The 25,797-nt window shown below is 46.7% G+C and overlaps 1 protein-coding gene across 2 annotated transcripts in view; it reads left to right on the top strand.

Moving 5' to 3' along the window:
* Positions 1 to 25,797, top strand: part of SLC39A11 (solute carrier family 39 member 11) — a 306,777-nt gene that overhangs the window by 158,384 nt on the left and 122,596 nt on the right. For both annotated transcript variants that reach the window (XM_089689524.1, XM_089689525.1), the window contains one exon: positions 6,421 to 6,585. In XM_089689524.1, coding sequence (XP_089545650.1) covers positions 6,421 to 6,585 — 165 coding nt within the window. The remainder of the gene's footprint in view (positions 1 to 6,420; positions 6,586 to 25,797) is intronic.

Below are 25,797 nucleotides of genomic sequence, written 5' to 3'. Positions count from 1 at the left end.
GGCCAAAACTACGAAGAAAATAGATTTGATGGTACAGTATTTCTTGGGGTTACAAAAGGAGCAAATATTGTGTCCTGCCAGTGGGGAATGTGAATAGAACTCTGGGGGGCATCACTGAAAGGGTCACCGGCAGAAGATGGTGGTCCTGATTCCTCTATAGAGATCTTCATATCACTAGAGGGGCCACCAGGAGGAAGAAGGTTCCGATTCCTCTATATAGATCTTTATATCACTAGAGGGGTCACCGGCAGGAGGAAGGAGGTCCTGATTCCTCTATATAGATCTTTATATCACTAGAGGGGTCACCGGCAGGAGGAAGGAGGTCCTGATTCCTCTATATAGATCTTTATATCACTAGAGGGGTCACCGGCAGGAGGAGGAGGTCCTGATTCCTCTATATAGATCTTCATATCACTAGAGGGGTCACTGGCAGGAGGAAGGAGGTCCTGATTCCTCTATATAGATCTTTATATCACTAGAGGGGTCACCGGCAGGAGGTCCTGATTCCACTAGTTAGATTTTTATATCACTAGAGGGGTCACTGGAAGGAGGTCCTGATTCCTTTATATAGATCTTTATATCACTATTGGGGTCACCAGCAGGAGGAAGGAGGTCCTGATTCCTCTATATAGATCTTTATATCACTATTGGGGTCACCACAGGAGGAAGGAGGTCCTGATTCCTCTATTTCGATTTCTGTATCACAAGAGGGGTCCCTGGAAGAAGGTCCTGTTTCCCTATATAGATCTTTATATCACTAGAGGGGTCACCGGCAGGAGGAAGGAGGTCCTGATTCCTCTATGTAGATCTATATATCACTAGAGGGGTCACCACAGGAGGAAGGAGGTCCTGATTCCTCTATATAGATCTTTATATCACTAGAGGGGTCACCGGCAGGAGGAAGGAGGTCCTGATTCCTCTCTATAGATCTTTATATCACTAGAGGGGTCATCGGCAGGAGGAAGGAGGTCCCAATTCCTCTATATAGATCTTTACATCACTAGATGGGTCACCAACAGAAAAAGGTCCTGATTCCTTTGTATTACCATTTTCAACCATTTTAACCCAGAGGAACCCTTGAAATTACATTTTTGGGGAACTCTTGCTAAAACCAGTTCATTGGTGGTCAGTGGGCAGAATGCCGCACTAAAGTGGGGAATCGATGAAGATGAAAATGGCCCCCACAGTCAGTCTGTACTACAATCCCTAGATTAGAGTCCTCGGAGTGCAGAGGCTCTTTTGCACATCGCTGGATCCGGATGGGGCTCAGGTATTAGTAGGGGGGGGGGGGATCTGCACACAGGAGGTTTTTTTACCTTCATGCATAGAATGGTAAAGTTTTGTAAAAATGTATGGCTAATCTGTACTTTTCCAACCCAACTGGGGGAATCAATGGTGGAGAAGGATCTGGGGGGGTAAATGGTGGAGAAGGATCTGAGGGGGTAAATGGTGGAGAAGGATCTGGGGGGTCAATGGTGGAGAAGGATCTGGGGGGGTCAGTGGTGGAGAAGGATCTGGAGGGGTCAATGGTAGAGAAGGATCTGGGAGTTCTGGTAGATCACAAGCTTAATAATGGCAGCAATGCCAAGCTGCGGGTTCTAATGTGAGCAAAATCCTCTCTTGTATTAGGAGAGGTATAGACTCCAGAGAGAGAGATATCACCCCCCCTCATATACATCAATGGTTCATATAGTGAACTCGGTGTAGTTATTCCCCCTGAGGCCATCACAGAGGACAAGGGGGCGCTCTTTACGTCTGGAGGAAAAGAAATGTAATCTCCAAACACGGAAAGGTTTCTTCACAGTAAGAGCGGTGAGAATGTGGAATAGACTCTCTCAAGACTTAGTTCTGACCAGCTCAGTGGATTGCTGTAGGAAAGTCCTGGATTCTTTCTTGGATACACAGAATATAACTGGATATAACATTTATAGGGCAAGTTGATCCAGGGAATATCTGATTGCCTCTCGGGGGATCAGGAAGGATTTTTTTCTCCTGCAGGAGCAGATTGGATCGTGCTTTGCTGTTTTTTTTTTGCCTTCCTCTGGATCAACTGTGGGTGGAGGATTATAACTTTTTTTTTTTCTATGGTTGACCTGGATGGACTTGTGTCTTTTTTCAGCCAGACTAACTATGTAACCCCCCCTCCCTAACCACTCCCACTTAAGCTGCAGGGGCAGTGAAGGGGGTATACATATGCCTTGGCCAAAATGTTTTGCATCAAGGTACAGCAAAGACTTTCCCTGCTGGCACGTCCGGAGAGTAGTACATCCCACTGAATGTGACCTTTTGAGCTTATCGGGGGGGGGTACCCTGAACCGTGTTGCAATGGGGTTTAAGGAGTTAAAACAAGCGGTGAGAAGGCGATATAATGCCTCCTCACTGCCAGGCAATTACCCTCTGAAGAACATTCGGAATGTGCGCCACGTGTGTAAATGAACTGGAAGTGCGTCGACGCGTTTTGCCCCTCCCACAGGGCGTTTTCACGGACCTGTGGGAGGGGCGAAACGCGTTGACGCACTTCCGGTTCCACCATCCTACGTACTACGTCACTTCCGTATTTCTGGAAAGTGGAATCTGGTGGTCTTGGAGATTGGAGGAAAGCTTTCCTTTGGTGGAATGGAGATCTGGAGGCACATTATGAGGGTCCCATAAATACCTAAAAGGCGTTTTTGTCACCAAAATCTGGTGAGTGCGGTATATAATGTTTGAGCACTAATTTTTGGCGGAAGCACACTTCTTTGGAAAAAGGACTTTCTGAGTATCTAAGGATTTTTTTTCAAATTTTTCACTTACCATTTTTTTCACGTATTTTGGAATGGGATTGTATATATATATATTTGTTTTTGTTAATTTTTATTAATATTTATTTTGTTAATATTTATCATTTTTTTTTTAATATACGTTGTGATTTAGCACTATAACCAATTATTTTGCGCTGTTTGTGTTGTTCAGATTTTTTTGGTGTAGGTTTACACTGATGTACAGCAGCATTTAATTTATTTTTATTTTTGTTTTAATTTTGGCGCTGGTGATTTATGTTCATACAACTAAGTCATAATATATTCGATTGGTGTTCTTGGGTTTATATATGATTTTTCCTCATGTGTTAAAGCTTTGTGAATTGAGCCTCTTGGCTCCTGAGACTTATGTAGGCCTGCTTGGCCCTCTGATCACCGATGGTTTGCAGATGTTGACTATTCTGCATATTTTAAGTAACATTTGAAGACTAAAATGTAACCCACACAGATCTTTAGAGGTTCCATTTGTAGCAAGAATAAGTCTCCAATGAGCGATTTCTGCGGGAAGGGGGAATATCTGGAGAGCGCAGCAATGCTTCTCATGCCTCACTAATTTGGATAGCTGACTACACAGCTGAGGCTTGCCTGGCAGTGTGAGAATTGCTAATTACAGAGGACCTTGCTTTATTATCACATGAAAAAAAAATGATACGCAAGAAATCTGATTTAAATATCTCCTGAAATGTTACTTCTCATCTCCCGAAGTTGACGCTATTAATTGTTTGAGTAAACCTCAATACAAAATTATACAAACGGTAATATATTTAGCGCTCTACAGCTTACATCAGACAACTTTAATAGGGATGAGCTGAACACACCTGAGTTTGGCTTGTGGGGGTTCGGCTAAACATATCAAAAGTTTGGATGCCAAATCCAAGCCCCCTGGTAGTCAGCGGAAGCTGAATTTCTCCGTTTTCACAGTTTGTAGGGTTAATAGGGATTGGTGTAAAGAGGGTCTGGGCACTGCTCTATGCTGTTTGGATCTGGTACAGATTTTAAGGGGTACCACAAAAAAAATATGATGGTGTGGGGTAACCCCTTAAATCCATACCAGACCCTTAATCCTAACACTCAGCCTGGCAGGTCAGGAAAGAGGGGTGAGGGCATCTCCTGAACCATAACAAATCTTCTGAATCATACCAGATCCTTAATCCAAACACTCAGCTTGGCAGGTCAGGAAAGAGGGGTGAGGGCATCTCCTGAACCATAACAAATCTTCTGAATCATACCAGATCCTTAATCCAAACACTCAGCCTGGCAGGTCAGGAAAGGGGTGTGAGGGCATCTCCTGAACCATAACAAATCTTCTGAATCATACCAGATCTTTAATCCAAACACTCAGCCTGGCAGGCCAGGAAAGGGGGGTGAGGGCATCTTCTGAACCATAACAAATCTTCTGAATCATACCAGATCCTTAATCCAAACACTCAGCCTGGCAGGTCAAGAAAGAGGGGTGAGGGCATCTCCTGAACCATAACAAATCTTCTGAATCATACCAGATCCTTAATCCAAACACTCAGCCTGGCAGGTCAAGAAAGAGGGGTGAGGGCATCTCCTGAACCATAACAAATCTTCTGAATCATACCAGATCCTTAGTCCAAACACTCAGCCTGGCAGGTCAGGAAAGAGGGGTGAGGGCATCTCCTGAACCATAACAAATCTTCTGAATCATACCAGATCCTTAATCCAAACACTCAGCCTGGCAGGTCAGGAAAGGGGGTGAGGGCATCTCCTGAACCATAACAAATCTTCTGAATCATACCAGATCCTTAATCCAAACACTCAGCCTGGCAGGTCAGGAAAGGGGGTGAGGGCATCTCCTGAACCATAACAAATCTGAATCATACCAGATCCTTAGTCCAAACACTCAGCCTAGCAGGCCAGGAAAGGGGGGGGAGGGCATCTCCTGAACCATAACAAATCTTCTGAATCATACCAGATCCTTAATCCAAACACTCAGCCTGGCAGGTCAGGAAAGAGGGGTGAGGGCATCTCCTGAACCATAACAAATCTTCTGAATCATACCAGATCCTTAATCCAAACACTCAGCCTGGCAGGTCAGGAAAGGGGGTGAGGGCATCTCCTGAACCATAACAAATCTGAATCATACCAGATCCTTAGTCCAAACACTCAGCCTAGCAGGCCAGGAAAGGGGGGGGAGGGCATCTCCTGAACCATAACAAATCTTCTGAATCATACCAGATCCTTAATCCAAACACTCAGCCTGGCAGGTCAGGAAAGAGGGATGAGGGCATCTCCTGAACCGTACCAGGCCTTCTGAATCATACTTGGCCTCAACATAGCCATCCCCTGTGTTGATGAGGACAAGGGCTTCTTCCACACAACCCTGGCCCAGTGGTTGTGGGGGTGCAGGAGGGACTTATTGGAATCTGGAAGCCCCTTTAAGATAAAGGGGCCCCCAGGTATCTGCTCCCCTGTTCGAATTTTCAAGTTTTCTTTTCACAAGATAACAAATACATACATAGGAACCAGGTAGGAGATTGGAATAACAAATGAATGGCATATTGGTCCATTATTGAAATGGAATGTTCTCTGCGAGACAGATATGTAGAGAAGAGCTTGTCATTAATGAGTGAGACACATCATATACCTACATATATATGGGAAAGCATCAAGCCCAAAACTGGAGAGCTTGACTCTGTCCCGGGTGTTCCCAATTTTTAAGGTTAATAGCCAAGGGATTGTTAAAGGAAAAATGCTTGGGGGACTGGGCACTGCTCCAGGCTCTTTGGATCTGGTACAGATCTTAGGGGGGACCTAAAACAAAATTAAAATTGGTGTGTGGGTCCCCCCTCAAGTCCATACCAGACTAGCAGGTCTGGAAGGAGGGGTGAGGACACCTCCTGAACCATACCAGGCCTTCTGAGTCATACCAGGCCACCTGGGCTCTGTGATGATGAGGACAAGGGCCTCCCACCCACAACCCTGGTCCAATGGTTGTGGGGGGGGGGGTCAAGGGAGGACTTACTGGAATCTGGAAGTCCCTTTTAAGATAGATATCTGCTCCCCCCATGCCTACATGAATAAGGGGCACATAGTACCCCTACTCATTCACAAAAACATCAGTTGTAAATATTCAGACACAAGTTTTGGACAAGTCCTTTATTAAACATTTAAATCTGAGCCAAACCAAGTTTGCCAAATCAATTTTGCTAATTTTGAAGGCTAATAGTCAAGGGATTGTTTAAACAAAATGCTTGTGGGGGGGGCTGGACACTGCTCCAGGCTCTTTGGATTTGGTACAGCATCAATCATGATGAACATTACCCATCGAAAGAAATACCAGCAATATAAGTGAATAGTGCTGGTTGTTGATAGATGATGCTGGACGTCCACCAGGCAGGAAATGAGGCGGAGCTCTATCTGACTTGCTGCAGCTTCTAATTCGGATTGTAAGAATCTCACAGTGTGCGGCGAAAGCAGAATTAGCAATTTCAGTCCAGGAGAGGAGCCTTGTTTAGTAAATGTAACTGTTTTGTAACTGTCACTGGATGTGTATAGAGATCTGGAAGGTTTGAATGACTGCATGCTGACGTCAAAGTTCTGTAGTGTTGGAATCCAGTGTTCTCACTCCATTGCTATGGTGTTTTTTCATCTTTAGATAAGATTGAGAATGGTGACGTTTACCAGAGGAAACGGGGGGCCCATTCTTCGCCGGGAGATGGCCTGTCGCTGCTAAGTGCTCGAGAATCCACCAACAAAGATGGGAGCAGCTGGAGACGGATCATGCTTCTCATCTTGGCCATCACCATACACAACATTCCAGGTAAGAAGTCATGTCTGGTCATCTGCAATCATCATCACCTATGTGAAGAAACGGTTCACCAAAGAGTCTGTATATGAAACCTCTGGTTACTGAAAGCTTTATATCACACTAGGAAAGTTCTGCCTGTTGGGGCACAGAAGGGTTTGTGACAATTAATGAAATAACTCATTTACAGTTGGGTGTTTGTTTCAGAACTTCGTTTAAACATGTATAGATTTTCCCGATACTCAACAACCAGTAGAGCCGCTATTGGGTAGTCAGAAGAGCGCCAAAAGTATGACCGATGTTGAAGCACATACGCTTTGTGGACACCTGACCATCATATTCTCTACTATGTATGTCACGTATGTGGACACCCCTCCAGACAATAGAGTTTAGGTGGCCCCAGTTAAAGGTCCTACATCTTACAAAGACAATTTAGACAATTGTGCTCTTCCAAACTTGTGGTAACCGTTTTGAGGAAGACCCTTTTTTGTTCCAGCAGGACTGTGCCTTGGGGCAGGCCAAGGGGTAGGCTTAGGAGGCGGCATGAGGAAAGCGCAAAAAGAGCAGGACCTGCAACCTATCCTGGCGAAGTAGTTCACAGCTCATGGAAGGGGGTGAAAGAACCTTATCCCCACACTGATTTACCCCTTTGTTACAAATCCAGCTTCATGGTTTGGCCAGTTTAGTGTAGAGGAACTTGAATGTCCCGCACAGAGCTCTGACCTCAGCCCTACTGAACACCTTTGATATGAATTGAAATTCTGATGGTCTTCTCATCCAAAATAAGTCCTGTTCTTGGAGGTTTGTGATTAAATAACTTCACCATTAATGGTAATAGGATCATCCCACGCCAAACGGATATACAGTTGTGACCAAAATTATTCAACCCCCACTGAAATTGAGTGTTTTGGCCAGTTTGACATTGCTTTTGATCATTCAGTCATCTTGCTTACATTTACATTAAAGAGGCACTTGTAGGTCAGACAAATATAACATAACAGTTATAATGAAATAACCACAAATGTCTTTTCTGTGCTCACAGCATTATCAGTTTTATTCAACCCCCAAGTGACATTCAATCTTAGTACTTAGTACAGCATCCTTTTACAGTTATAACAGCTTTTAAACGTGAAGCATAGCTTGACACAAGTGTCTTGCAGCGATCTACGGGTATCTTCGCCCATTCTTCATGGGCAAAGGCCTCCAGTTCAGTCACATTCTTAGGCTTGCGCACTGCAACTGCTTTCTTTAAGTCCCACCAGAGGTTCTCAATCGGATTTAAGTCTGGTGACTGCGATGGCCACTCCAAAATGTTCCAGCCTTTCCTCTGCAACCATGCTCTAGTGGACTTGGAGGTATGCTTGGGATCATTGTCCTGTTGAAAGGTCCAACGTCTCCCAAGCCTCAGGTGTGTGACGGACTGCATCACGTTTCCATCCAATATCTCCTGGTACTGAAGAGAATTCATGGTACCTTGCACACGCTGAAGCTTCCCTGTACCTGCAGAAGCAAAACAGCCCCAAAGCATGATTGACCCTCCACCATGCTTCACAGTAGGCAAGGTGTTCTTTTCATCATAGGCCTTGTTCTTCCTCCTCCAAACATAGCGTTGATCCATGGGCCCAAACAGTTCTAATTTTGTTTCATCAGTCCACAGAACACTATCCCACAACTTTTGTGGTTTGTCCACATGGCTTTTGGCATACTGCAGTCGACTCTTCTTATTCTTTGGAGACAGCAAGGGGGTACGCCTGGGAGTTCTGGCACGGAGGCCTTCATTACGCAGTGTGCGTCTTATTGTCTGGGCTGAAACTTCTGTACCCACATCTGACAAATCTTTTCTCAGTTCCTCAGCAGTCACACGGGGACTTCTCTCCACTCTACGCTTCAGGTAGCGCACAGCAGTCGAAGTCAGCATCTTCTTTCTGCCACGACCAGGTAGCGTTTCAACAGTGCCCTTTGCCTTGAATTTGCGAATGATGCTTCCTAAGGTGTCTCTTGGTATGTTTAACATCTTTGCAATCTTCTTATAGCCATTGCCCTTCCTGTGAAGAGAAATCACCTCTTCTCTTGTCTTCCTGGACCATTCTCTTGCCTTCACCATGTTTGTAACCACACCAGTAAATGTCTAGAAGGAGCTGAGTATCACAGTCATTTTAAAGCTGCCTAATTGGTGCTTATTATGCTTGATTGCTGCTCGGTGACATCCACAGGTGTTTTCAATACCTGATGGAAAGCACCTGTATGAACCTCTGTTCTTCAGAGTGGTAGTCTTTAAGGGGTTGAATAATTGTGGCAATGAAGAAACCACATAAGAACCATTTACTACTGTATTACATAAACAATTGATGTCATTTTAGTTGCATTTGGGTAGTTACAACGTCCTTGTAGGATTTGATTCTGAATACAATTCCAAATGTACACTATAGTCCCTAAACCCCTTTACAGCATTGGGGGTTGAATAATTTTGGTCACAACTGTACTATATGGCCCAAGGGATATGGACACTCCACCAAATGACTGGGTTCAGGTGTTCAGGGTACTGTTAATACTCTATCATACAAAGACATTGCAGACAATTGTGCTCTTCAAAGCTTGTGGTAACAGTTTGGTGAAGACCCTTTTCTGTTCCAGCATGATTGTGCCCCTGTGTTCAAAGTCAGCTCCATAAAGACATGGTTTGACCAGTCTGGTGTGGAGGAACTCGAGTGTCCTGCACAGAGCCCTGACCTCAACCCTAATGAATGCCTTTGGGATACATTGGAATGCTGATGGTGAGCCAAGTCTTCTCATCCAACATCAGTACCTGACCTCATAAATGTTCCTTTGGCTTAATTTAATTTTGTAGGAAGCCATCGAAGAAAAGTGGATCCAGCTCCATAAAGACATGGTTTGACCAGTTTGCTGTGGAGGAACTTGAGTGTCCTGCACAGAGCCCTGACCTCCACCTTGCTGAATGCCTTGAAAAACCATGCTTGCACAGTAAGGGTAGTGAGAATGGATGTCCAACAAGCTAGCGTGTGCTGCTCAAGTGACCACATGTTTGGGCCACATAGAGTACTTGCAGGTTGTAGATAGGTTTCGGGAGATCTCAGGCTGCACAGAAAAAGATCTGAACATAATGAAGGGTACCTGCTGGCATCTTGTGGTGCCTTCCTATAAGTACTGCTGTTATTTTTAATGCTTACTTTCCTGTTCACACAAGTCTTCAGAATCCCCCTTTAGACTTCGAAGTGGAGGCTCACCTGAAGAGTCTTTTACTTTGCTAATATTTTGAGCAGTCTGCAAGTGGCTGTAATCCCTGCAAATGCAGTTTTGAAACTGTGGCTCAGTTTGTGGTTGGGCTTGGGTTGGAAGGTGTTGCTCATTTGTGGTTTTGGGTGTTGCAGAGGGGAGGCCTAAGTATTTCCTAAATTGTATATCCCCACTAAATGTCTCCTACTGGAAGCCCCTCTGTCCCCTGCCAATTGAGTTCTTCAGCCATTGGCAGAATGCCACACCCAGATCCTCTACTGCAGGGGTGTCAAACTTCCTTTGCCCTCAAAGGAATGGTTGTATCTGTAAGACTAGATCTTCAGAGCACCCCACCCTCCTTGTATCAGATGTCAAGAGCCCCCCCCCACCATCAGAAGTTGAGCCACCCCACCCTTCCTTATATCACAGTCCACACCCCTTACCTTGTGGTGCTGCTGGGAAGAAGCTGGTGGCGGAACTGGGAAGCAGAAAGTGCAGAGTCTACAAGAGGGCTGGAGTCAGCTGCCAGAGTCTTCTGAATGCTGAGACCGAGGGAGGCTAAGAGGAGGGGGTGCTGTGGCTGCACAGAGAGGTACAGGATCTGTAGGAGGAATTTTGTCCTCCTCTCTTACCAACTCCTGAGATGGTAAGTGGGAGGGGGGCGGGCAAAAATGAGCCTCTGTGTGGCTGCATAGAGAAGCACAGGATCTGGAGGAGGAGTTCTGCCCTCCTCTCTACTGCTTAGACATGATGGGGGCAGAGATGAGGGGGTGCTGCAGTTGCAGTAGAAGTGCAAGGGCCACATGAAAGGGCCTGGTGGACTGCGTTTGGCCCGTGGGCCTTGTGTTCGACACCTGTACCGTACACCGTACAGCCAGTAAAGTTATATCTCGCACTGATGGGAGTTAAGAAGCACGAAAGCGCTGTATGCAAGTTGGTAATGCTGGCTCTGTAAATTGTGGATAAATCTGCTCTACAGCAGCAGTTCTGGATGCACTGATGGCTAAAAGGGGCAAAAAACTGTACATGGCCTAAATATTAGTGAATAGCTGCATCTGGAGGGGGAGTTCTGTCCTCTCAGCTGCAGATTGCTGAGACAAGGTGGGGGCGGGGATGAGTGGGGTGCCGCAGCTGCAGTAGAGGCGCGCAGGGGCCATATGAAATGGTCTGGCGGGCCGGATTCGCCCCACAGGCCTTGTGTTTGACACATGTGCTCTACTGCAAAGAATAAGGCATGATAGGGGACCAAAAAAAGGATCCACTGGACCCAATGCTGACCATCTCCTAAAGCCCTTCACCTGGATGTCTCTGCATTCATTACTTCCCTCTATTCCTCCCACTGTCACCAATGATGGGACACTATTCCTCCCACTGACACCAATGATGGGGCACTATTCCTCCCACTGACACCAATGATGAGGCAACATTCCTCCCACTGACACCAATGATGAGGCACCATTCCTCCCACTGACACCAATGATGAGGCACCATTCCTCCCACTGATACCAATGATGGGGGACTATTCCTCCCACTGACACCAATGATGGGGCACTATTCCTCCCACTGACACCAATGATGGGGCACTATTCCTGCCACTGACACCAATGATGGGGCACTATTCCTCCCACTGACACCAATGATGGGGGACTATTCCTCCCACTGACACCAATGATGGGGCACTATTCCTCCCACTGACACCAATGATGGGGCACTATTCCTCCCACTGACACCAATGATGGGGGACTATTCCTCCCACTGACACCAAGGATGGGGCACTATTCCTCTCACTGACACCAATGATGGGGCACTATTCCTCCCACTGTCACCAATGATGGGACACTATTCCTCCCACTGACACCAATGATAAGGCAACATTCCTCCCACTGACACCAATGATGGGGCACTATTCCTCCCACTGTCACCAATGATGGGGCACTATTCCTCCCACTGACACCAATGATGGGGCACTATTCCTCCCACTGATACCAATGATGGGGCACTATTCCTCCCACTGACACCAATGGTGGGGCACTATTCCTCCCACTGACACCAATGATGGGGCACTATTCATCCCACTGACACCAATGATGGGGCACTATTACCCTCACTGACTCCAATGATGGGGAGCCATTCCTCCCACTGACACCAATGGTGGGGCACTATTCCTCCCACTGACACCAATGATGGGGCACTATTCATCCCACTGACACCAATGATGGGGCACTATTACCCTCACTGACTCCAATGATGGGGAGCCATTCCTCCCACTGACACCAATGATGAGGCATTTTTCCTCCCTCTGCAAATGCTGTTAAAAGTCAGCCTACAGTTGCAGTTTCAGTTTTTTTCTATTTGTTCTGTAAGGCATCCCTGGGAAATGCAAACTCGCCATAACAAACTCTTGGTCAAAAACCATTCAAGTCTTTAGGTCCGCACGGTAGCCAGGCGAAGGACATTTCCTGGAATGTGAAATTCCTATAAGATGCTGCGTCTGCCTCCTACAACCAGCTGCTCCAATCTGTCTTTTCATGGCCGCGTGCCGACTGAACACTTAGCTCTTTGTCAGAGCAGTTGATAAAGGCGGGCAGGCTGCCCATTGGCTGCCCGTTGGCGTCCAGCTCCAGTTTACCCGTTCAGCAGGTGTGCTTTGCCTGCTTGGCCGGTGGGGGCTTGGCCATGGCTGCCAGTGGCGCACAAGACTCATTGTATTTGGCCGAATTTAAACCCCCCCGCTCCACACTCGGCTCACTCTGGGATCGGAGTTTGTTGTTGTTTTTATTTATTTACCAGCCGAGTGACACGCCGGAGATTACCATATAGATTACAGTGCCGAGAGTGGCTCAGAATAGCATTACCTTCCCGGGAAAGGTTCCCAGCCGGCTCTGTCTGACCCACCAAGCCCATCATTCCTCTGTATCCTGACTTGTGTTGTCGGGGCATCGACCCAGCAGGGAGGTGCAGGCGTCAGAGCTGACCGGAGAGCCGTCACGGCTGCAATTTGTTATGGCGAGTTTTGCATTTCCCAGGGTTGCCTTACATAACAAATAGAAAAAAAACTGAAACTGCAGCTGTAGGCTGATTTCTAACAGCATTGCATCTTATCCTGGATAGAAAAATAGTGCCCCGTCGTTGGTGTCAGTGGGAGGAATTGTGCCCCATCATTGGTGTCAGTGGGAGGAGTAGTGCCCCATCTTTGGTGTCAGTAGGAGGAATAATACCCCATCATTGGTGTCAGTGGGAGGAATAGTGTCCCATCTTTGGTGTCAGAGGGAGGAATAGTGTCCCATCTTTTGTGTCAGAGGGAGGAATAGTGCTCCATCATTGGTGTCAGTGGGAGGAATAGTGTCCCATCTTTGGTGTCAGAGGGAGGAATAGTGTCCCATCTTTTGTGTCAGAGGGAGGAATAGTGCCCCATCATTGGTGTCAGTGGGAGGAATAGTGCCCCATCATTGGTGTCAGTGGAAGGAATAGTGCCCCATCATTGGTGTCAGTGGGGGGAATAGTGCCCCATCGTTGGTGTCAGTGGGAGGAATAGTGTCCCATCTTTGGTGTCAGAGGGAGGAATAGTGTCCCATCTTTTGTGTCAGAGGGAGGAATAGTTCCCCATCATTGGTGTCAGTGGGAGGAATAGTGCCCCATCATTGGTGTCAGTGGAAGGAATAGTGCCCCGTCGTTGGTGTCAGTGGGAGGAATAGTGCCCCATCGTTGGTGTCAGTGGGAGGAATAGTGTCCCATCTTTGGTGTCAGTGGGAGGAATAGTGCCCCATCATTGGTGTCAGTGGGAGGAATAGTGTCCCATCATTGGTGTCAGTGGGAGGAATAGTGCCCCATCATTGGTGTCAGTGGGAGGAATAGTGCCCCATCATTGGTGTCAGTGGGAGGAATAGTGCCCCATCATTGGTGTCCGTGGGAGGAATTGTGCCCCATCATTGGTGTCAGTGGGAGGAATAGTGCCCCATCATTGGTGTCCGTGGGAGGAATAGTGCCCCATCATTGGTGTCCGTGGGAGGAATTGTGCCCCATCATTGGTGTCAGTGGGAGGAATAGTGCCCCATCATTGGTGTCCGTGGGAACCGATACGACTTTTGGCTGTGACAACGTGGAGCTCAGGAGAATTTTAGCTGATTTTTCCACCCCCCATGTGAAGGAGGGATAAGGGGATAAAAAAACAAAAATCCTGTTCTAGTCCGATAGACATTGAATGAAGTCGGATCAGAGCCGCTGCATTACATCTAAATACACTTGAAAGCGTTTGACGGCTCGGCGCAGTCCGGCTCCCCGCCAGTCGCTGATCTGTCACCACTTCGCCCCGATAAGACAAACGCGGATTTGCATCCTCGCACCCCCAGCTGCGCACATCTCTTCTTCCCCAAACGCACGCCGATCGCCGGCTCGCCCACCCGACTTTCCTCCTTCTCCTCTGCGATCCGCGCCTTTCTTCTCCTTCTCCATCTGCTCCCCCCCCCTCCCCCGTGCTGAGCGCGCCGAACACCTCGGGGATTGGAGGGATTAAATATGTAATGCAGACTTTTAATTATCAGATAAGTGGGAGCCCTGACACTGTAATTAATGATGCTCCTGTGAGTAATGACATGTTGCTTCACGTATCATGCGCGGCGTTGTCGCAGCTCCTTAACCCTTCGCCCCCCTGATGAGACCACTGGCGATGCCGATAGACGGAGATTTACCAAATCACTTACAGTAAGTGGCCCTCGCTCTTCAGAAGGTTGAGCATCCCTGGTGTAGGGCTTCCAAGTCCTGGAGAACAATACAGCCGTTGCGAGGTGGAACACAAAGCCCCATCGTGACCTTCTTGGTGGTGCTGTCCCCATGTGTTCTTCTGTAAAAGAGATGAATTACCAAACAGAAAATTACTGTCTGAAGTGGAATCTTGTGCTAAATGGACGGACCACTGTTAGCCACTGCCAGTTGACCCACTTGACTTTTTTTTTTTTTTTTTTAAGATACATGGAGGTTTAGAACAAGATAAAAAGGAGCAAGCAAGGCTGACATCTTGGTTTAGCTGTAAGCCGTTTTCTTTGACGTGACAAGATTCTCTGCAGCTTAGGTCACTTATACTGTAGATGACTTGTCTGTTGTTGTGGAGGAAATCAAGTATCCTACACAGAGCCTTGACCTCGACCCTGCTGAAAGCACACCCTTGGGGTGAATTGGAATGCCAATTGTGAGCCAGGTCTTTTGTTTTTGTTTTCTTTCTGCCGCCCAGTGTGAGATCCAACGTGTGAGCCAGGTCTTCTCAGCCAACATCAGCACCTGACCTCACAAATGGACTCAAATTCCCACAGACACCCTCTAACATCTTGTGGAAAGTCTTCCCAGAAGAGTGAAGGATGCTATAACCACGAAGGAGACCAACTCCATGACCTTGGAAAGGGATGTTTAACCTGTTGTACACTATATATGACCAAACATTTGTGGACACCCCTCCAAATGATGGAGTTCAGGTGTCTCCAGTGAAGGGTACTGTTAAAACTCCATCATACAAAGAGACTGTAGACAATTGTGCTCTTCCAACCTTGTGGTAACAGTCTGAAGGCCCTTTTGTGTTCCACCATGACTGTAACCCTGTGTAGACATGGTCTGACATAAAGATATGTTTGACCAGTTTGGTGTTGAGGAACTCAAGTGTCCTGCACAGAGCCTTGACCTCAACCCTGCTGAAAGCACACCCTTGGGGTGAATTGGAATGCAAATTGTGAGCCAGGACTTTTGTTTCTTTTTTTTTTTTCTGGCGCCCAGTGTGAGATCCAACGTGTGAGCCATATTTTCTCATCCAACATCAGCACCTGACCTCACAAATGGACACAAATTGCCACAGACACCCTCCAACATCTTGTGGAAAGTCTATCCAGAAGAGTGAAGGATGCTATAACCACGAAGGAGACCAACTCCATGACCTTGGAAAGGGATGTTTAACCTGTTGTACACTATATATGACCAAACATTTGTGGATACCCCTCCAAATGATGGAGTTCAGGTGTCTCCAGTGCAGGGTACTGTTAATACTCCATCATACAAAGAGACTGTAGACAATTGTGCTCTTCCAACCTTGTGGTAACAGTCTGAAGGCCCTTTTGTGTTCCACCATGACTGTAACCCTGTGTAGACATGGTCTGACATAAAGACATGTTTGACCAGTTTGGTGTTGAGGAACTCAAGTGTCCTGCACAGAGCCCTGACCTCAACCCTACTGAACACCTTCGGAATGCATTGGAACACTGATGGTGAGCACCCTACAAAATATTGTGGAAAGTCTTCACAGAAGAGTGGAGGATGTTATAGCCACAAATGGGGAGACTCTATATTAATGACCATGGTTAAGGAAGGGGATGTGCAACAAGCTCATAAAGGTGTGATGGGTGCAGAAACTCAAGTGTCCTGTACAGAGCCCTGACCTCAACCCCACTGAACACCTTCAATGCTGATTGTGGCCCAGTTCTTCTCATCCAACATCAGTCCTGCCCTTACAAGCTCATGACTAAAAAACGTTACCAACAATGGTAACTCTGCATGTAGAGCACCCATCTAAGAGTCCAAGAAAGGGTCATCCCACTCCCAACTGATACATTATATGGTACAAAATATGTGAAACCCCTCCAGTGATGGAGTTCAGGTGTCTACAGTGAAGGGTATTGATACTCTGAGGGGTGTTCATATCAAACTGGGATTTTTAATTTAACAGGTATAAAAAGGATGCTAGCGTAGTGGTGCTACTCATAGTAGTAAGTGGCAAGTGTGTCCTATTATTAGGCGGCACACATGCCACGGGCCAGTCCAGAGACCGCTAACCAAGATGGCAGACAAAAGTGTTAGTGTGTCCATGGAACAGCTTGTGGTAGCAAAGGTGTAAAACCTGTGGATATCTACAGAAGACTTCAAGCACAGTACGGTGATGAGATGCTCAGCCGCAGTAAGACATTTCAATGGTGTAAACGTTTCAAAGATGGTCGTCCGTCCGTTAGTGACAATCCCATGCTGGTTCTCAGCCCACAGCAGTCATTCCTGTGAACATTCAGTGCATGGAACGCCTGATCCTGGACATAACTTGTCGTGAAATTGTACAAAAGACTTAATCTTTCTGTGGGAACGGTAAACACACTCATTCACGAACCTTTGCATTTTCAAAAAGTTAGTGCACGCTGGGTACCAAGGCAACTTTTTTTGCTTTTGACCAGCACAGAAGAGTTGATGTCTACACTGCGTTGAAGGAGCGTCTTGACAGGGAAGGGCAGGCCTGGTTTTCTCACTAAGGGCGTCCTGTGTCTCTAGAACAATGGAAAAGCTCATAGTGCTCACCGCACTACATGCACATTACAGCAACTCGGCTGGGAAGTATTGCCTCATCCAGCTTACAGCCCCGACCTCGTACAAATAATTTTCACCTGTTTGGACCCCTAAAAGAATTCCATAGAGGTCAGTATTTCAGCAGTGATGATGAATGGAAGCAAGCTGTCCTAGGATGGTTCAGGCACACTGACAAATCTTTCTATGCTGTAGCATTCTAGGCATTGGTTAAACTCTGGGATAAGAGTATAAATGTAGAGGGGAGTTGTGACGGGAATCACTTTGGGTGGGGGGGCCCATGGAACACAGCTCACTGTGGAGGGGTGGGGAGACCCCTGCCTCAGCTCCCCATATCCCTATTATGTGTAAGTCACCCTGTGCCTGTTAGGGGTACAGGGTGAAATGTCCTAATATTGGGGGGGGGGGGTTGGTCATTGTTTAATGCCATGTGGTTGTATCCCATTGTTCTATTGTGTGTCTTGCTTGGGAGCAAACTATTATGGGATGTATGTGTTTGTGTATTGGCTTGGTGGGGGTGTCTGCTGATGTGTCTCTTGTTGCTAGATGTGGTTTGCCCCGCCCTGCGTCATTATGCAGGGAGGGGGGAATTGTTCCCTGAATGTATATATCTTGTATCTGTGTTAAAATAAAGTAGTCTATTTCCTGATTTATTTCAAGACTGGTCTTGTCTAGTCTTGTATGGTCAGCGGTGGTGTCCGTGGACGGTGTTCGGACGGGGAAGCGGTATTATAACGGAAATACCCAAGCACAGACTGGGTCCGGTTCCGTTACAGGAGTATGTTGAAAAATAATAAATGCAGTTTCCACTCCTTGAAATTTGGTCTTTTATTATATAAACTCAAAAGTCCCGGTTTGATTTGAATGCCCCTCATATGTCATAAAAAGACATTGTAGACAATTGTGCTCTTCCAGCTTCATGGTAACTGTTTGGTGAAGACCATTTTCTGTTCCAGGCTAAGCCCCTGTGTACAAAGCCAGCTCCATAAAGACATGGTTTGACCAGTTTGTGTGGAGGAACTTCGATTTTCCTACGCATAGCCCTGACCTCAAACCTACTGAACATCTTTGAGGTGAACTGGAACACTAATTACAAGCCAGGTCTTCTTCTTCAACATTAGTCCTGTCCTAACAGGCTTGTGAATAAAAGACTCCACCATTATTGATAACCCTGCATGTAAAGCACACATCTGCGAGTCCAAGAAAAGGTCATCCCACTCCAAACGGATTCACTATATGGCCCAATGTATGTGGCCTCCCCTACAGATTATTGAGTTCAGGTGTATCCAGTGAAAGGTAATGTTAATACAACAGCATACAAAGACATTGTAGACAATTGTGCTCATCCAACCTTGTGATAGCAGTTTGGTGAACACACTTTTCTGTTCCAGCGTGATTGTGCCCTGTGTACAAAGCCAGCTCCATAGAGACGTAAATTAACCAGTTTTGTGTGGAGAAACGTGAGTGTCCTGCACAGTACCCTGACCTCAACCCTACTGAACACCTTTGGAATGAATTGGATTGCCTATAATGAGCAAGGACTTATCATCCAACATCAGTACCTGACCTTACAAATGGACACAAATTCCTACAGACACCCTCCAATTTTTTTTGGAAAGCCTTCCAAGAAGAATGGAGAATGTTATAGCCCCAAAGCAGGCAAATCAATATTAATGGCCATGGAGAGAAGGTGGGAACTCCATATCAATGACCGTGAGGGGAGGATGGGAACTCTGTGGTATTTTCCTTGGGGGGGAGGGGGGGAAGGATGGTAACTCCGTGGTATTGGCCTTGGGGGGAGGGTGGAACTCCATGGTATTGGCCTTCGGGGGGGAAGGGTAAAATCCATGGTATTAGCCCTTGGGGGGAGTGGGAACCCCATCATATTGACCATGGGAGGAGGGTGGAAACTCCATTATATTGGCCATAGGGAGAGGGTGAAAACTCCATGGTATTGGCCATAGGGGTGGGGTGGAACTCTATGGTAATGGACTTCGGTTAAGGGTGGCAACTTCATATTAGTGGCCATGGAGGGTGATTCGGAACTATATGTTAATGATAATAAGGGAAGGATGGGAAATCCATGATAATGGTTATGCATGAAGGGTAGGAACTCCATATTAACGGCCATTGGGGAAGAGTGGAAACTATATGTTAATGGTCATGAGGGGAGGGTGAGAACTCCATATTAATAGCCATGGGGGGAGAGTAGGAACTCCATGGTAATGATCTTGGGAGATGGGTGGAAAATCCATGTTAATGGCTATGGGGAAAAGGGTTGGAACTTCATGGTAATGGCCATAGGGGTAGGGTGGGAACTCCATGCTAATGGCCTTGGGGAAAGGGTGGGAAGTTCATATTTATGGCCATGGAGGGAGATTGGGAGCTATATGTTAATGGTTATTAGGGGAGGGTGGAAACTCAATGTTAATAGCCTTGGGGGAGAGTGGGAACTCTATGGTAAAGGTCTTGCGAGAAGGGTGGAAACTCCATAAATATAGTTTTGGGGGGAGGGTAAGAACTCCATGTTATGGTCATGGTTTTGGAATGGAATGACCAATAAGCTCATATAGGTTGTTGTTAGGTGTCCACAAAATTTTGGTCTTCTAGTATGTTTCATTTTAGTGTTGCAAGCAGGGCTGTGGATAAGGGGGTGACACCAGTCCTCCTGTGGGGGGCACAGGCAACTGGGTGAATCAGATGTGAGAAGGAACGGTGATCGGCACAGTGGAGGGGGGGGGCACTGGAACAGATCCCTAGTACGGCTCTCTCTGCATCAGTTGAAAGCTGGCTTCTTCTCCACTCTCTCCCGCTGGCTTTCAGCTGCTGCAGAGAGAGCCATACAGGGGATCAGTTGCAGTAATTTTCCCCGTCGCTCCCATCACCCCAACACTGTGCATCATATGTTTCCCCTTACTGCCCCCACCCCCCGCAGTGCTGCCTGCTTCTCTCCTTTCTTTCCCACTGGCACCTGCAAGCACAGGTTCCTTCAGGATGGAGAATGGGGATAAATATGTCACATTTACCAGCCCCTTGCTTTCCTGAATGAACACAGGTGATCAGTACCGATCACTCACTGTGTTCATTCATAACTAAAGCATAGTAAACTGGGGGGGTTTTTTTTTTTGGGGGGGGGGGGCTGTTCAGTTGGCTGTATAGGGTCCCGTGGTTTTTAACAGCTGCCCTGGTTTCAAGCAGTGGATGATTCAGCTTTCCTGAATGAACACAGGTGATCAGTACCGATCACTCACTGTGTTCATTCATAACTAAAGCATAGTAAACTGGGGGGTTTTTTTCGGGGGGGGGGGCTGTTCAGTTGGCTGTATAGGGTCCCGTGGTTTTTAACAGCTGCCCTGGTTTCAAGCAGTGGATGATTCAGCTTACCAACCTGTGCTCCTAGCTAGTAACATCATTGACATGTGGAATGATCCTTTAAATCTTGCTGCTGTTCTATAACATGGTCAGAGGGGAAGGAGGGTGGAGCTGCATGGGAAGACGTCATTCTGTACTTTTGCCCAGGGCAGCAAAATTTCAAACTAAAGCATCATATAAAACAGCCAATTCCAGCCATCTCCAGCTTCTCTTTGCATTCCTGCCTCCCCGCGGCATCGCCAAGCTCCCTCTTCATCACCCTCAGGCTTGTTTTAGTGAGTCTCCGCTCTTCGCACAGATCTAACGATGCAAAATAAATTTCCCCAAAGCAAGATCCGAGGGCTGATTTCATGCTTGGGAATTTTCTCATAATTTGGAAGAACGGATCTGTGCAAGAGATGGGGTATTGGTATTGCCAGCCGAGAGGGGCGCAAGCTGTGAGTCAGACTGCGCTAACCATATCCACGATCCAAACGCCTCTTCACATCTCGGGATGCTGCTTAACTCCTTCACTGCCGGGGGTGACTAGCATGGCCCATGCAAGACAAGGGCAGTGCACGCAACTTTGGTGTCCCTCATCAATTGGCTTTCGGTTTCCCTGATAGGCCAGCCGAAAAATTCTGAACAATGGGTTCTTCACAGTCACTTCATCTGTGTCAGGGCAGGGCTGTGGAACGGACAGGTAGGCCTAGTGGCAGGGTAACGCACTGGCTGACGACAACCACCACCAACAGACCAAAGTCCCTCAGGGAGCGGAGTCTAAGTCCCAGGCTGCCCTTCACCAGGGCCCCTGATGGTGGGGATGGACTTGACGCAGCCAGGAACCAGGTCGCGGCCCCCGAGACACCCCGGCTGCGGTAATGGCCACCGCCAATGGCGTGTAGCTGGTGAGAATGACAATAGCGTAGTCAGGCAAGCCGGGTCGACATCAACGGGACAAAACGGTACAGAACAGTAGACAGAGAATAACAGGTCATGGGCCGGGTTCAGCAACGGAAGGTCAGATCGAAGGAAAACACAGAGAATGGTCAGGTCACAAGCCGAGTCAAATACCAGAAGAGTCACGAACGTATACACAGAGCTGTAGGAAGACAAAGACACAAGTGCAAAGAGCATGTGCGGATCACAGGCTTATATGTACTCAGCCACACCCCTCTGGGGGATGGACCTCAGAGACCTGAAGGCATAAAAGGATTCCCACCATGCACAGCAGAATCCAAGATGGACGCCAGCACATGGAGTAACATAACCTCAGGGAAAAGGTAGGACCTTGACAATCTGTTTAAGGAATGGAGATGTCCAATTGTCCTTTTCCTGTATCAAATAGTACCTGTAATGAATCATGTCCCTCAATACGCAGTTTGATGGATTCTGAGGTAATCTTCTTTGCAGGGCTGCCCTGTCCTCTTCCTGATTCTGAACTTCCGGCACTGTGGGGGTTAATAGCTTTAGGCCTCCAGGCTCAGCTGCACTTAAGATGATCTGATGGGAAGACGCCCCTTCCTGTCTTGTCCTTCAGTAACAAAAGTTCTTTCACTGATTGCACTGCCTGTAACACGTGAATGGAGGAAGACTGATCAGTCACAAGATTCTCTCCTCCATTCACAATCAGTTTATTCAGTTGGAAAATGATTTTTTAAACGTGCAAAAAAAAAAATGCAAAAATGGCAGCGAAAGGGATAAAGGATAAGCTGGACACTCCCCTTTCCTGACGAGCAGCCAATCGGTGCTCATTATACTGCAAGGCCTCTCTCCTCCCTGCTAGTCCCCGGGTGCTGTTCTGGAGACAGACGGGGGAGGAGATAAACAGCGCAGTGTTCAAAATATTAAACGTTTCAGTCGCCATATAGCCCCTTTTTTGTTTTTAAAAGCCCTAACATTACTTAAAGCAGATTTAACCCCTTGGCGCCGGCGCTTCCCGGCCCTTTAAGGGTTTCAGGAGGCGGGGCGGGGTTCTAGGGTCATGTGACCACCATGATTCGCCGTCACGGTGGTCACATGATCGGGAAAGGTTCCGATCGAAAGAGGAGATCGGGACCTTTCCGTGAGTACCGGACGTGTGCAGGGAGCGCTCTCAGCGCATATGTTTTTCTTAATTACACGCAAATGTGCGGCCGCTCGGCGTCAAGGCCCAGACCCCGGGAAACCGTACATTTGCGTTCAGCCAGCGTGAAGAGGTTAAAGCAGATTTAACCCCTTGGCGCTGGCTCCTTCTGGCCCTTTAAAGGTTTCAGAAGCCGGGAGGCGGGGAGGGGTTTTACGGTCATGTGACTGCCGTGATTCGCCGTCACGGTGGTCACATGATCGGGAAAGGTCCTGATTGAAAGAGGAGATTGGGACTTTTCCATGAGTACCGGACATGTGTGCTGGGAGCTTGCAGGGTGTGCGCTCTCAGCACATATGTTATTCTTAATTGCACGCAAATATGCGGCCGCTTGGCGTCAAGGCCGGGAGGCCACACATTTGCGTGCGGTCGGCGCCAAGAGGTTAAATATGGTTTTGGTTAAAACATTTTTTTTTTATTAGGACAAGTAGATTGTCATGAGGGACAAGTAGATTGGGGAACGGATTTAGTAGTTTTTTCCAAAATTTCCACACCCTGCAGCTGTCAGGGGTGCTTACAATAAACAGTTTTTAATACGTCATAAAAAAACTTTAATCCAGAAAGAAAAAAAAAAACTGTTTATTGCAACTGATTTATAAAGTGTGATTTGGAGTTTGGCTTCAGTTTGTTAGTGTATCTACAGTGAGGATGGAAAGTTTGGGCACCCCAGCTAAAAATTTGTATTAATGTGCATAAAGAAGCCAAGGAAAGATGGAAAAATCTCCAAAAGGCATCAAATTACAGATTAGACATTCTTATAATATGTCAACAAAAGTTAGATTTTATTTCCATCATTTACACTTTCAAAATAACAGAAAACATAAAAATGGCGTCTGCAAAAGTTTGGGCCCCCTGCAGAGTTAATATCTTGTACTGCCCCCTTTGGCAAGTATCACAGCTTGTAAACGCTTTTTGTAGCCAGCCAAGAGTCTTTCAATTCTTGTTTGAGGTATCTTTGCCCATTCTTCCTTACAAAAGTCTTCCAGTTCTTTGACATTTCTGGGCTGTCTGTCACGCACGGCTCTTTTAAGGTCTATCCATAGATTTTCAATGATGTTGAGGTCAGGAGATTGTGAAGGCCATGGCAAAACCTTCAGTTTACGCCTCTTGATGTAATCCCCCGTGGATTTCGAGGTGTGTTTAGGATCATTATCCATTTGTAGAAGCCATCCTCTCTTTAACTTCAGCTTTTTTCACAGACGGCATCAAGTTACCATCCAAAATGTGCTGAAATTTTATTGAATCCATTTTTCCTTCTACTCGTGAGATGTTCCCTGTGCCACTGGCTGCAACACAACAAACAAGAGATCCCTGTGCTCAAATCCATACAGCTAGTGCATGCATTTATCCATCAGGTGCTAAAGGGGTGTAACCACATTAACTCTAGAAATTCTGAAGGACCCTCTGCACACTGGTATATACCCTTTCAAGCAAACTATGCAACAAATAGGGATATTTGGTTCACACATATTGCAATACATGTTTAAGCTGGCCAACTGCGTCAAAGTAATCCCTCTATGGCCAGTCCTACTCTGCCCTGCCAACGCAAGTGCTACTGCGGACACAATGCTAGCATAGGGGAAAAGACACAATGGGGAGAGCTACAAGGTTCAGGTCTGGCTACTGACCCAACAATACAACAAACAAGAGATCCTGGCTGCAACACAACCCCAAAGCAGCATTGATCCAACCCCATGCTTAACAGTTGGACAGAGGTTCTTTTCATTCAATTCTGTGCCCCTTCTTCTCCAAACGTACCTTTGCTCATTCCGGCCAAAAAGTTCAATTTTAACCTCATCGGTCCACAGAACTTGTTTCCAAAATGCATCAGGCTTGTCTATATGTTCATTTGCAAAGTTCAAACGATGATTTTTGTGGTGAGGACGTAGAAGAGGTTTTCTTCTGATGACTCTTCCATGAAGACCATATTTGTACAAGTATCTCTTTATAGTGGAATAGTGTACCACAACTCCAGTGTCTGCCAGATCTTTCTGGAGGGATCGTGCAGGCAAACGTGGGTTTTGAATTGTTTTTCTCACAATCCTGCGAGCTGTTCTGTCTGATATTTTTCTTGGTCTTCCAGATCTTGCTTTAACTTCCACTGTTCCTGATGACTGCCATTTCTTAATTACATTCCGAACAGAGGATATTGACATCTGAAAACGCTTTGCTATCTTCTTATAGCCTTCTCCAGCTTTGTGAGCGTCAACTATTTTCAGTTTCAGTTTTCTAGACAACTGCTTAGAAGAAGCCATGGTGCTGATTGTTGGGGCAAGGTCAGATGAGTCTGGGCATTTAAAACCTTTGAGATTGACATCACCTGGTCTTCCCAGACGATGATTGAGAACAGTCCATGACACTGGCAGGTCTCAGCTTGGCAAAGGGGGCAGTGCATGCTATAAATTCTGCAGGGCGCCCAAACTTTTGCAGACGCCATTTTTTTGTTTTCTGTTATTTTGAAAGTGTAAATGATGGAAATAAAATCTAACTTTTGTTGACATATTATAAGAATGTCTAATCTGTAATTTGATGCCTTTTGGAGATTTTTCCATCTTTCCTTGGCTTCTTTATGCACATTAATATAAATGTTTAGCTGGGGTGCCCAAACTTTAGATCCCCACTGTAAATATGCTAGTCCAACATTCCCCCCCAGACTGACAATGCTGCTGTTCAAAGGTGCTCCTTCATCCAGAGTGGGGGCGCTCTAATACACCAGGTGTAGTACTGTCCAAATCACCAGGTGGAAACAGAAGGGGAAAAAAAAACGAATGCAGCCACCACATCTAAGAATTGGTGGCTGCCAAAGATTACCTTTTTGTTTTGGGGTTTAATACTGATTTAGGGTTGGTTTGCTGCAGAGAGTTTGAGTCTGTGGACATTTATTGGCGACTCTGCCGGTGGTTTCCCTCCTCTGATCGGAACGATGCTCTGCGGCTGCGAATGTGTTGGCATTAGCTGGATGAACACATTAGCGGGTTTCGGGAGTGGAGTTGGGCTTAGCTCACCATGCTGGTTAACCAGAATTTTTCGCCTCCTCTCCCAGGATCCTCGGCTGCGATCGAACTCACTAGCTGCAAATTAAGAACCCTGATGAGTATTGATTCCGATGGCTGCCTCCGCTACAAGTTTGAATTTTCCTTATCACCAAAAGGGACAGGGCAAGGAGGCGGGCGGCCCAAATTAACTGCGACAGC

This window comes from Staurois parvus, unplaced genomic scaffold, assembly GCF_062004578.1.
Source record: "Staurois parvus isolate SC_StPar_1 unplaced genomic scaffold, SC_StPar_1.0 ptg000482l, whole genome shotgun sequence".
NCBI lineage: Eukaryota > Metazoa > Chordata > Amphibia > Anura > Ranidae > Staurois > Staurois parvus.
Note: the sequence above shows the minus strand (reverse complement) of the source record. Positions and strands in the feature narration are given on the sequence as shown.